This window comes from Xenopus laevis, chromosome 4L (assembly GCF_017654675.1).
Source record: "Xenopus laevis strain J_2021 chromosome 4L, Xenopus_laevis_v10.1, whole genome shotgun sequence".
NCBI classification, from domain to species: domain Eukaryota; kingdom Metazoa; phylum Chordata; class Amphibia; order Anura; family Pipidae; genus Xenopus; species Xenopus laevis.
In genome coordinates this window covers 142,917,504-142,931,045 of record NC_054377.1, presented here as the reverse complement: position 1 = coordinate 142,931,045, position 13,542 = coordinate 142,917,504, and the positions used below count along the sequence as shown (strand labels likewise).

At 41.5% G+C, this 13,542-nt stretch overlaps 1 protein-coding gene across 2 annotated transcripts in view; it reads right to left on the bottom strand.

The window, feature by feature from the left end:
* Positions 1-13,542, bottom strand: part of frmd4b.L (FERM domain containing 4B L homeolog) — a 156,866-nt gene that overhangs the window by 98,161 nt on the left and 45,163 nt on the right. Inside the window, exon 1 of one of the 2 annotated variants that reach the window (XM_041590888.1) lies at positions 7,894-8,070. The exons of the other annotated variant lie outside the window; for it this stretch is intronic. Coding sequence (XP_041446822.1) covers positions 7,894-8,055 — 162 coding nt within the window. The 5' untranslated portion in view covers positions 8,056-8,070. Of the gene's footprint in view, positions 1-7,893; positions 8,071-13,542 lie in introns of those variants that run through there. 2 annotated transcript variants of the gene reach the window in all.

The following is a 13,542-nucleotide window of genomic DNA, read 5'->3' as shown; positions in this document are numbered from 1 at the left end:
AATTCAGCAGGAACAGCCCCCTAAGTCTGTACAGAGAGATCCCATAAAACTATGTCAGCATAGGTATTCCCCAGTACTAAGCACAATTCAGCAGGAACAGTCCCCTACGTTTGCTCATAGTCTGTACAGAGAGATCCCATAAAACTATGGCAGCATAGGTATTCCCTGTAATAAGCACAATTCAGCAGGAACAGTCCCCTAAATTTGCTCATAGTCTGTACAGAGAGATCCCATAAAACTATGGCAGCATAGGTATTTCCTTGTACTAAGCACAATTCAGCAGGAACAGTCCCATAAGTTTGTTCATAGTCTGTACAGAGTGATACTATAAAACTATGGCAGCATAGGTATTCCCCTGTACTAAGCACAATTCAGCAGGAACAGTCCCCTAAGTTTGCTCATAGTCTGTACAGAGAGATCCCATAAAACTATGGCAACATAGGTATTCCCTTGTACTAAGCACAATTCAGCAGGAACAGCCCCCTAAGTTTGCTCATAGCCTGTACAGAGAGATCCCATAAAACTATGGGGGCATTTTGATTGCATTTATGTAGCCTCTGTATTTAAAGGGGAATTTTGCAACATGCAAAGAAGAGAATATGCTTTATATTTATGTTTCAAAACAATAGGAGCAATCAGCGATCACTATTCTCTGCCACATATTGCAACACATCAACTTACCCTTTAACTGGGAGACTGACAAGTCAGATTCAAAGAAAATAAAAATCAAACTGCCTAAAAAACTGCTCCAAGTGCCATCTCTGCTTAACCAGTCTGTACATAGGCACAATCATTCCCAATGCCAACGCTCTCATTTGTGCATGGATTGGCTCATTAGAGCGCTATTGTTTGTGAGTCAGCGAGACGGACCCTGCCAGGGTGCAATTTCTCTGCCCCTCACTTCCCAAGGAAACAAGAGGCCTGATGATTAAGGCTCTGAGGGAGGTTATTAATGAGTTCCATGCACCACGGCTCACAACATGCCAAGTCTCTGCGAGAATTAACACAATCCATGACCAGATCGTGCTGATCAGAGACTCACAGCAATTACCCACTCAGGAGACATCTGTACCAGTCACCCCCTGCCAGGGAGAATGGTGTATTCCCACAGTCAAACTCAGAGACTGAAACATATTAGGTATTAAGAACAACCAACTGAAATTACTGTAAACTAAAAATATACCCTCTTGAAGGGGTTGTTCACCTTTAAATTAACTTTTCGTATGATGTAGATAGTGATATTCTGAGACAATTTGCAATTGGTTTTACTTGTGTGGTTTTTGAGTTATTTAGCTTTTTATTCAGTCTGCAATTTCAGCAATCTGGTTTCTAGGTTCAAACTTACCCTAGCAACCATGTAAGGAAGAGACTGGAATATGAAAAGGAGAGGCCTGAATAGAAAGACGAGTAATAAAAAGTAGCAATAACAATACATTTGTAGCCTTACAGAGCATTTGGGGTTTTTTTTTTAGATAGGGTCAGTGACCCCCATTCGAAAGCTGGAACAAGTCAGAAGAAGAAGGCAAAATAGGGGTGGGAAGGGTAAAATATTTTTACTTCCTTGGGCTGGAGCTTCTATCAGCAAAAAACTGCACTGGCCCGAGGTTATACCGGTGAGCACCACAGCACGATCCTTTTCCGCCTTCTTCTTGTGTCAAATTTCCCGGGGCAGACACATGCGCAGTCAAACGAAATAGGCGACGTTTTAGTTAAAGTTCGGCTTTTCGTTCTACTGCGCATGAAGAAAGCAGAAGAGGATCGCTTCGTGGTGCTCGCTGGAATAACCCCAGGCTGGTGCAATTTTCTGCTGATAGGAGCACCAGCCTGGGGTTTCAGGTAAGTCAATACAATCACTTGGGGGTGCTTAACATTTGGCACCCCTAAGTGCACGAAGACTTTCCTTCTCTTATCAAGATCCAATTTACAGAAAGATCTGCTATCCTGAAAACCCCAGGTCTGAGCATTCTGCGTAAAAGGTCCCATACCTGTATCTGAATTACGTGCCCCGGTCATTATATAAGCAACGCACTGATTCATACAGTGAATAATGCGCCTGTATTTTTCATGCCAAGGAACAGAATAGAAACGCATTTTGCTCTGTTGTCACTTCCTACATCTATATCTGTCGCTCCTATATTTAAACTGGAATAGAGATAACACTGCATTTAGCACCACGGGAAGAGTGGGGTATATTTTGGGTAAAAAAGTACCTTACCTTTCAATTAAAGGGTACGGAGGAAGCCAGAGACTCGCAGACTGGGTGCCACTGTACAAAGCTATAAATACTGCGGGTGGAAGTGGGAATGGAACAACCCAGCGCTTCCCGTTACCCTCTAATCTCAAGGAAATGACCGACTCTGATTGCAGGTTGGGAAACAAAAGCCATTTAGATTTCAGAAAATACGGAATATGCAGGGTTATGTGACCTTTAATTGTTGTGTTCATGTGCTTTAGTTATAAACGTTGTATAGAGTTCACATAACACTGGAGCTTACAATCTAATCACCTAGGTGAATCAAACCAAGGAGAACAGATGCTTTATCACTGTGCCAAATATTTCCCCATAAATGCACAATAATCATGTTAGTGTATAGTCGGGTTTCTCAAAATTTAAAGGAGAAGTAGACTCAAACTGTAACTGAATGGACCTAGCATGGATTTCTTAATAGAAGTATGGGACCTGTTATCCAGAATGCTCGGGACCTGGGGTTTTCCAGATAACGGATCTTTCAGTAATTTGGATCTTCATATCATAAGTCTACTAGAAAATCATATAACCATTAAATAAACCCAATAGGCTGGTTTTGCTTCCAATAAGGATTAATTATATCTTAGTTGGGATCAAGTAGATTCTACTGTTTTATTATTACAGAGAAAAAGGAAATCATTTTTAAAATTTCTGATTATTTGGATAAAATGGAGTCTTTATGGGAGACAGCCTTCCTGTTATTCCGAGTTTTCTGCATAACGGATCCCATATCTTTAGTGGCATGCACACAGGAAGCCAAACTGTGAGAGGCACCATAGAGGCATAAACCAGTAGGGTAACCACCTTGGATCAGGAGGTCTGCCCCCCTAATAATGCCTGATAACATGTAATGTGCTGCAGGGGGTGGCGCAGTTGAACATTTTGCACCAGGACCTGGGTTCCAGGTCAAAAATGACAATGAAGAAATGGAGGCCATCAACCCTGCTATGGTGTATGAGATTCCAGAGAGGCATAAATCATTGTAAAAATAACTACAAATCCCATCATGCACCACTGTATTTAAAATAAAAAAAAAACACCTGGATAAGTGGTGTAACTCCATAAATGTCTCTACACTTCATCCTGAGACATCACTGTTTCCCCCCAAACAGCTTCTGGATCTTCACTTTCTTAAAAGGAAGGTAAGGTAAAAAGTAAGTAAGCTTTATCAGAAAGGTCTATATAAATACACCAGTAAACCCTCAAAGTAATGCTGCTCTGAGTCCTCTGTCAAAAGAAACACCACATTTCTTTCCTTCTATTGTGTACTCATGGGCTTCTGTATCAGACTTCCTGTTTTCAGCTTAAACCTCCAGGGCTAGGGCTTGAGCATGCTCAGTTTTATACTCTCCCCCCTGATCCTCCCTCCTTCCCTCCCTGCTGTAATCTGAGCCCAGAGTTATGAGCAAGCAGGGCAAGACTCAGGCAAGAAGTGATGTCACACCAAGCTAATATAGCAGCTGCTATCCTAAACAAACAGAGCTTCTAGAGCTGTTTACTCAGGTATGAGTAAATATATAGTCTTATAGCTTGCACTATTGTGGCTAATCTATTGGCAATAAACTGCCTTGGCAGTTTTCCTTCTCCTTTAAAGGGCACCTTAAAGGATCAATAACATGAAAAAAATTTGAAAAAAATTCGTTAGTATAGAATCAAAAAAAAAATAAAGACAAATTAATCTTTTAAATCACTAAGTCTTTATTAAGAAATAACTTAGCGAAACTCCGCTTGTGCTCCTCTTCAGAAAAGGCGGCACGGCGACAATACATCATGCGGCGCTTGATTGCTCCTCCCTGGCTATCTCCTATAAGAAAAGCAGGGAGGAGAAATCGAGCGCTGCACGATGGATCTCCTTTTCTGAAGAGGAGCGCAAGCGAAGTTTCGGAGTTATTTCTTAATAAAGACTTAGTGATTTAAAAGTTGATTTGTCCTTGTGGTTTTTTTTTTCATTCTATACTAACAAAATTTTTATTTTAAAAAAAACCAAAACTGCGGGATAATAGAGGCCACGGGATAACAGTAGTTTATTTTTTTTAAAATTGCCCCCAGCACTAGGAGGGGGGCAATTTTTGAAAAAAGACCTACTAATAGAGGCAGCTTTGGTTGGGGAAAACAGTTGCCCTTTATTCCCACATTTAATGGGGGAGAGAAAGCAGAACATTTTGAGCTCATGGGGTAAGTGTACTAAAGTTAAAGGCGACTGCAGAGAAATAGATGGGATATCTCAGTGCTATTGTTAGAAAGCTGTGAATTAGTAATAATCATTTTATTGGCAGAGCTCGAGCCTCTCTAACTCTACATCCAGATTTACTCCTTCCTCCCGCGTATCTCACAGCTCATTGTTATTTCAATGGAAGAGTCTGTTGGGCATTTGGCAGAATTCACTGTAGAGGAAATGAGTGTCAAGATTTCAAGTGGATCATAGAACTTCCATTGCTTATTCTATTTAATCACTTCTTCAATTTGATAAATTAGACTGCCTTTCAGTCAAGAAAAAAATGCTAGAAAATAATGTACCTCCCAAAATTTTGGAAACAGAAAGAGGGACAAAAAGATTTGACCACGCCCATTGTGTGGCCACCCCCCCCAATTACCATGTCCATTTTACTAAATTTGGCAGGTTATGAAATTTTGAACACTTTTCTGTGGTTTTAATGTGTTATTACAGTTTTGCTAATGAAGGTGAATTGCCCTTTAAACTGTGAGTCTAAGTTCTCCCAAGAGACCTGCTTATCTTAGATTGTTACCAAAGTATCTAGATATCTATTCTGGGCTCTCTGCCAAAAGGCAATTAAGTTAGACACTTTATCTTTTTTTGGCTGTTCAGTGCAGGCGATCAAAGCAAAAGTCGGGACATTTCAGTAACTTTCATTTCATTTCTCCCTACTATACCTGCTATCCCACAGTCACACTCCCTTCCCAGAGACTATTATCCCACTGTTACTATAGACACCATCTCTCCCTACTATACCTGCTATCCCACAGTCACACTCCCTTCCCAGAGACTATTATCCACTGTTACTATAGACACCATCTCTCCCTACTATACCTGCTATCCCACAGTCACCCTCCCTTCCCAGAGACTATTATCCCACTGTTACTATAGACACCATCTCTCCCTACTATACCTGCTATCCCACAGTCACACTCCCTTCCCAGAGACTATTATCCACTGTTACTATAGGCACCATCTCTCCCTACTATACCTGCTATCCCACAGTCACACTCCCTTCCCAGAGACTATTATCCTTCTGTTACTATAGGCACCATCTCTCCCTACTATACCTGCTATCCCACATCCACACTCCCTTCCCAGAGACTATTATCCCACTGTTACTATAGGCACCATCTCTCCCTACTATACCTGCTATCCCACAGTCACACTCCCTTCCCAGAGACTATTATCCACTGTTACTATAGACACCATCTCTCCCTACTATACCTGCTATCCCACAGCCACACTCCCTTCCCAGAGACTATTATCCCACTGTTACTATAGGCACCATCTCTCCCTACTATACCTGCTATCCCACAGTCACACTCCCTTCCCAGAGACTATTATCCACTGTTACTATAGACACCATCTCTCCCTACTATACCTGCTATCCCACAGTCACACTCCCTTCCCAGAGACTATTATCCACTGTTACTATAGACACCATCTCTCCCTACTATACCTGCTATCCCACAGTCACACTCCCTTCCCAGAGACTATTATCCACTGTTACTATAGACACCATCTCTCCCTACTATACCTGCTATCCCACAGTCACACTCCCTTCCCAGAGACTATTATCCCACTGTTACTATAGGCACCATCTCTCCCTACTATACCTGCTTTACCAAAGCCACAGTTGTAAACCATTGATGAACAACAAGTTCAATACGTACGTAAGAAATCAAACTTCTCCTAACAATACAATTAAGCCACTACACATACTCCAGTAATATATTCATTAAGACACAGTCGTCATCAAATACCCAGCAAAGAACATTTCTGGGCACATGGTGGAAGGGGGGCAGGGAGAACATGGCACTTAACCAGAACCACAGTACCACTAGGCCCCCAGCAGACGCCTCACCCTATACTTATGCCATTTGTCACCAGAAAGCCACCAGCAGAGATCCAGACACAAAATCTGGTAATAATTTGCATGTTTGTTCAGTTAGTTTTTCCAAAGAACAAAAAAAAAATTGGGAAAAAAGTTAACCCCTTCGGTGCACAACAGACAGAAAAGTAGATTTATTGGGAAAGGAAGCTAATTAATTACCCCCTTCATGACTATTACTTTGCATCTAAATCAATTCCCCACAATTGCACTCTCTGCATTAACAATGCTGCCCCTGATGCAGGAAAGGTAAGTGCTGAGGGGCAAGGTGGGGTAAACATGGTAAAGAATTGCCCCGGTTAATATGATATAAGGGTCAGACACACACACAGTAACACTATATACCACTTTTATTGAACCTACAGAGCTTTATAAAACTAATATGGCCTGGCAAAATCGTCACTAATTGAAGATATTTTAATTCAGCTGGTACAGCTAGTAAGAGGCTGATTAACCCTTTTCCATAGACAGAGACTTTTGCAGTTTAAATTAATGTTCCACAATTCCAATTCTCTCCCCTTAGTGTACCTGTATCTGCACAGCTGGTCTCCCCCTAGTGAGATCAGTCACGCACCTGTACGGCTGCTCCTGGGGCCTGATCTGTAGGGATGCACATCCCATGGGTGCTGTAATGGGGGAGGCAATCAGCTGGGGCTCCTGTATTCATAATAACAAATAGCTCTGCTTGGTCTCAGCAAAAATATATATGTACTTGGGGGAAGCATAGTCCTTTCTGCTCATCAATTTGTGTCCTGCAGAACAAGAAGCTGCTGGTGTTACTGTAAAATAATAACACAAAATAACTTGCCGTTGTAGGGGGTCATGGATGCTGCCAACTAAAAACCAATTGCTATTTGAGGCTACACTTGCTTTCATTTCACTATTTGCCTTTCTATTTAGGCTGTTTACTTTTTATCTTCAAGTCTGTTATTCAAACCACTGAATGAATGAATGAATAATAAATACTGGATTGCAAACTGTTTCAGAAATATCTGCATTATGCTATCGCAGTGGATGCATAGATCCTATCTAATCCCCACTGTAATCAGCAGTCCTGCCTTGCTTTATGGCTGAGATTCTAGCTATCTGTATAACAGAGCATTCTGTCCCAGTGGTTGCACAGATCCTATCTGATCCCCATTGTAAGCAACAGTCCTGCCTTGCTTTATGGCTGAGATTCTAGCTATCTGTATAACAGAGCATTCTGTCCCAGTAGCTGCACAGATCCTATCTGATCCCCATTGTAAGCAGCAGTCCTGCCCTGCTTTATGGCAGCTAAGATTCTATTTATCTGTATAACAGAGCAATCTGTCCCAGTGGCTGCACTGAACCCGATTAATTCATTAGAATAGTGATTAAGGTAAGAAAGCTTAGCAAGAGAAAGGAAACAAAATCATTTTATGAATACTAGAAATATTTTAGTAAGAGAAATCAACCCACCACTAAAAGTATATACAAGCAATATAAATAGGAGAAATTTTGGATCAATAAAAATGGGACTCATGGGGAATGACAGCATCCCACAAAACTATTTACCTGGTACACCTCCCGTAACCCACACCATGTTCTGAGCATCAACAGGCAAGTCCTGGATCTGTGAGAGTACCATCTCCTGAGTGCAGATACGGTCACATTCCATACGAAGCGGCTGCCGTTACACACCAAGTCCTCCACTCCGCACATAAACACCGAAGCCATTCCACCAAAAGTCCCTGTCCTGCAGATGAATGCACAGACGGAATCCCTGGCAACTGATGATTCGGACTCTGTGCTGCGTTAGGAAAGTAAGAAGAGGGCAGAGCGCAGCCAGGAGCCTGGGTCACTCAAACAAACCCTTCTTTCAGCCTGGCTTCCTGGGCAGGTTCCAAACTGTGGTTGAAGTTGGGCCAACGACTGCCGTGGTTCAACAAACCCTTACCACCCTGCTGAAATAAAGCAGCCAGGGCTTTAACTGAGGGCTTGCAGCAACCGGATCAAGTACAGCAAAATTGGAATTAAAATCCAAACCCTCCCTCTGCAGGATGGTGGCACAAAATGAGAAAAAAAAAAAAGAAGTCCCCACCCTGGTATATTTCTGGCAGATGCCGTCAGCTCTTCAGATGACTTGTCGTATATGAGTGACATCTATCAGTATCTGTCTCAGAGACAATGCAATTAACTAACTGCTTCATTGCTCTGGCTTAAAGCGACAATCCACGTTTAACTGCCAGGTCTCCTGCAGCAATAGGTGGGCAAACACCCCGAAAACATGGATGTGCCACCCAGCAAGCAGCCGCCTCTAATCTGGACGAGCCAAGATTATTGTGCTTAAGAAAGAAAAAGCCTTTCTATCTCTGTATAATCGTATTAATGGAGAGATCACTTCCAGTGACGGAGATACAGCAGTAAACACTTGCACGCGGGACCTCAGGGGGGTTGTCTAACCCAGCGCTGGTAGTTAAGGTGACACTAGAGAAGAATAAAACCCTTAGGGCCAGAGCTGTACAGGTGCATTTTCCTTTTTTCCCCTCTGCCTAATACCACTAGGAAAGTAAAAGAAAGAGCAGATTAAAGGGCCAGTTATGCTTTTAATCCCGTTGCCCTTTAGAGAAAAGTGAAGTTCTAAATTTATCAAAGATCCTACAGGTTAACAGAGGTTAGCGTCTTGCCTCTAATGAATCTAGAGTTTTGTAACTCGAGTAAGAGCTATTATGTCTACCCTACACCTTAAAGGGATTCTGTAGTTTCTATTTCAAAATTACACTGTTTACACTGCAAATAATTCACTCTACCATATAAAATTTCATTCCTGAACTAGAAAGTGTATTTTTTTATTTATAATATTAGTGTGTAGGCTCCACTTTAGGATGGAACTGCTTTCTGGCAGTCAGTTGTTTTTCCTACTCAATGTAACTGAATGTGTCGCAGTGGGACCAGGATTTTACTATTGAGTGTTTTTCTTATATCTAGTAGAGATGTCGCGAACTGTTCGCCGGCGAACTTGTTCGCGCGAACATCGGGTGTTCGCGCTCGCCGGAAGTTCGCGAACGTCGCGCGACGTTCGCCATTTTGGGTTCGCCATTGTTGGCGCTTTTTTTTGCCCTCTCACCCCAGACCAGCAGGTACATGGCAGCCAATCAGGAAGCTCTCCCCTGGACCACTCCCCTTCCCTATAAAAACCGAAGCCCTGCAGCGTTTTTTCACTCTGCCTGTGTGTGCTGAAGAGATAGTGTAGGGAGAGAGCTGCTGCCTGTTAGTGATTTCAGGGACAGTTGAAAGTTTGCTGGCTAGTAATCGTTTTGATACTGCTCTGTTATTGGAGGGACAGAAGTCTGCAGGGGTTTGAGGGACATTTAAGCTTAGGTAGCTTTGCTGGCTAGTAATCTACCTTCTACTGCAGTGCTCTGTATGTAGCTGCAGTGGGCAGCTGTCCTGCTTCTGATCTCATCTGCTGACTGCTGCAATAACAGTAGTCCTTGTAAGGACTGCTTTTATTTATTTTTTTGTTGTTTTACTACTACTACTACTACTACTATAAGAGCCCAGTGCTATTAGTCTAGCAGTGTTGGGGAGTGGGAGTGGTGTGCTAATCTGCTGCTCCTAGTAGTTCAGCAGCACCAACTTTAATTTTTTTTTTTTAATATTCATTTTTTTTTTATTTTACTTTTTTTTATTTTACTACCGCTGTAGTAGTGTATAAGTTGACCTTTTAGGCATTATTTGCCCTGTAGGCATTATTTGCACACTGTTTTCTTCAACCCGCCATCTAGCTGTGTGACCTTGTTCACATTCTGTCTAAATATCCATAATATTACCGTCTCCAGAAAAAACACCGGAGTGACTTTTTTCAAGCAGCCATAATATATTTTACGTAATCCGTATCCACCGCTGTAGTAGTGTATACGTTGACCTTGTAGGCATTATTTGCACACTGTTTTCTTCAACCCGCCATCTAGCTGGGTGACCTTGTTCACATTCTGTCTAAATATCCATAATATTACCGTCTCCAGAAAAAACACCGGAGTGACTTTTTTCAAGCAGCCATAATATATTTTACGTAATCCGTATCCACCGCTGTAGTAGTGTATACGTTGACCTTGTAGGCATTATTTGCACACTGTTTTCTTCAACCCGCCATCTAGCTGTGTGACCTTGTTCACATTCTGTCTAAATATCCATAATATTACCGTCTCCAGAAAAAACACCGGAGTGACTTTTTTCAAGCAGCCATAATATATTTTACGTAATCCGTATCCACCGCTGTAGTAGTGTATACGTTGACCTTGTAGGCATTATTTGCACACTGTTTTCTTCAACCCGCCATCTAGCTGTGTGACCTTGTTCACATTCTGTCTAAATATCCATAATATTACCGTCTCCAGAAAAAACACCGGAGTGACTTTTTTCAAGCAGCCATAATATATTTTACGTAATCCGTATCCACCGCTGTAGTAGTGTATACGTTGACCTTGTAGGCATTATTTGCACACTGTTTTCTTCAACCCGCCATCTAGCTGTGTGACCTTGTTCACATTCTGTCTAAATATCCATAATATTACCGTCTCCAGAAAAAACACCGGAGTGACTTTTTTCAAGCAGCCATAATATATTTTACGTAATCCGTATCCACCGCTGTAGTAGTGTATACGTTGACCTTGTAGGCATTATTTGCCCAGTTTTTTTGGCCGCAGCCACTGAAGCACAGAGGCCAGAAAAAATATGCCATATAAATGCTGAAAATAGTAATTTTTTGCCATACGTTGACTCAACGTATATGGCAAAAAATGACTATTTTCAGCATTTATATGGCATATTTTTTCTGGCAACTGTGCTTCAGTGGCTGCGACCAAAAAAATGCATATTTTCTGCATTTATATGGCATAATTTTTCTGGCCTCTGTGCTTCAGTGGCTGCAACCAAAAAAATTTATATTTTCAGCATTTATATGGCATAATTTTTCTGGCAACTGTGCTTCAGTGGCTGCGACCAAAAAAATGCATATTTTCTGCATTTATATGGCATAATTTTTCTGGCCTCTGTGCTTCAGTGGCTGCAACCAAAAAATTTATATTTTCAGCATTTATATGGCATAATTTTTCTGGCAACTGTGCTTCAGTGGCTGCGTCCAAAAAAACTGGGCAAACAATGTCTACAAGGTCAACGTATGGCGAAAAATTACTATTTTCAGCATTTATATGGCATATTTTTTCTGGCAACTGTGCTTCAGTGGCTGCGTCCAAAAAAACTGGGCAAACAATGCCTACAAGGTCAACGTATGGCAGTTGTTTAAAGAGAACAGTAGATTACTAGCCAGCAAAGCTACCTAAGCTAAAATGTCCCTCAAATCCCTGCAGACTTCTGTCCCTCCAATACAGAGCAGTATCAAGCAGATTACTAGCCAGCAAGCTTACTATCATCTGTCCCTGAAATCACTAACAGCTCTCCCCCTACACTATCTCTTCCAAGCACACACAGGCAGATTTTTCAGATACATTTTTGCCCTTGATCCCCCTCTGGCATGCCACTGTCCAGGTCGTTGCACCCTTTAAACAACTTTAAAATCATTTTTCTGGCCAGAAATGTCTTTTCTAGATGTTAAAGTTCGCCTTCCCATTGAAGTCTATGGGGTTCGCGAACCGCTCGCATTTTTGCGCAAGTTCGCGAATATGTTCGCGAACTTTTTTTCAGACGTTCGCTACATCCCTAATATCTACCAGGCAGCTGTTATCTTGTGTTAGGGAGCTGTTATCTGGTTACCTTCCCATTGTTCTGCTGGGGGAAAATGGAGGGGGTGATATCACTCGATCTTGCAGTACAGCAGTAAAGAGTGACTGAAGTTTACCGGAGCACAAGTCACGTGACTGGGGGCAGCTGGGAAACTGACAATAAGTCTAGCCCCATGTCAGATTTCAAAATTAAATCAAATCAAAATATAGGAGAAGCAGAATCATTAAATAGTTAGCAGTTAGTTTAGAAAATTCCAGGAAAAAAATACCTCCGCAGCACCTTTTAGTTGCAAAAGTGAAAAATTTTATTTATTAGCTCAGACAACCAGGAAACTTTTCGGGCTGGAGAAAAGGGCAAGAGTGAGCCTGAAACGTTGCCTGGTTGTCTGACCTAATAAATTCTATTTTTCACTTTTGCAGCTAAGAGGTGCTGCAGCAGTATTTTTTTCATGTATGTCTATGTAATCCATGGCAAGGGTTTCCGCACTGCTTTGCACCCACTTCACAAGTTCTTACAAGGTGAATGAAGCGCACACAACTTTTACTAGTTTAGAAAATTCCATTCTGGACTGAAAGGTCCAAACTGTTCATGTAAAGGGGAGGATTGGGATATGGTCTGTAGCGTTGGGTTTATAAGAGCTTCATGGTAAGATGGGTCAACTGGGAATAACATATTTACTAGGAAGCAGGTTGTCATACTGATCCCCCCTGCAGTCACAAGGTCCGTTGTGTCTAATGTTATAGACCATTCCCTCATGCTGCAGGCTACACTGATATCTATGTAACCATTGAATAGGAATCTACATTAATTTTTAAAGGAGTGGTTAAAGTTAACTTTTAGTATGTTATAGAATGGCTAATTCCAACTGGTCTTCATTTTTTCTTTTTTTATTGTTTTCAAGTGATTTCCCTTCTTCTTCCGACTCTTTCCAGCTTTCAAATGGGGGGGGGGGTCACTGACCCCATCTAAAAAACAAATGCTCTGTAAGGCTACACATTTATTGTTATTGCTACTTTTTATTACTCATCTTTCTATTCAAGCCTCTCCTATTCATATTGCAGCTTCTTATTCAAATCAAGGCTTGGTTGCTATGGTAATTTAGACCCTAGCCACCAGATTGCTGAAATTGCTGGAGAGCTGCTGAATAAAAAGCTAAATAACTCAAAAACCACAAATGATAAAAAATAAAAACTAACAGCAAATTGTTTCAGAATATCTCTCTCTGTGTCATACTAACAGTTAAGATGAACCACCCCTTTAAATCATTTACTCATGCAGCAGACTATGCTGGTTTCTATGCAACCATGGAGTAGGAATCTACGTTATTCGTTAATGAACTGCTCAGCATTACAACAGAGGAAGTAATGGGGGGGGGCCTGACCGAACAAATGATTATACAATGATAAATATTTTCTATCAGGCTGATGGATTCATGCAAATTCATTGTGGATCAGTAGAACAGCAGTTCTGAACTTGCAA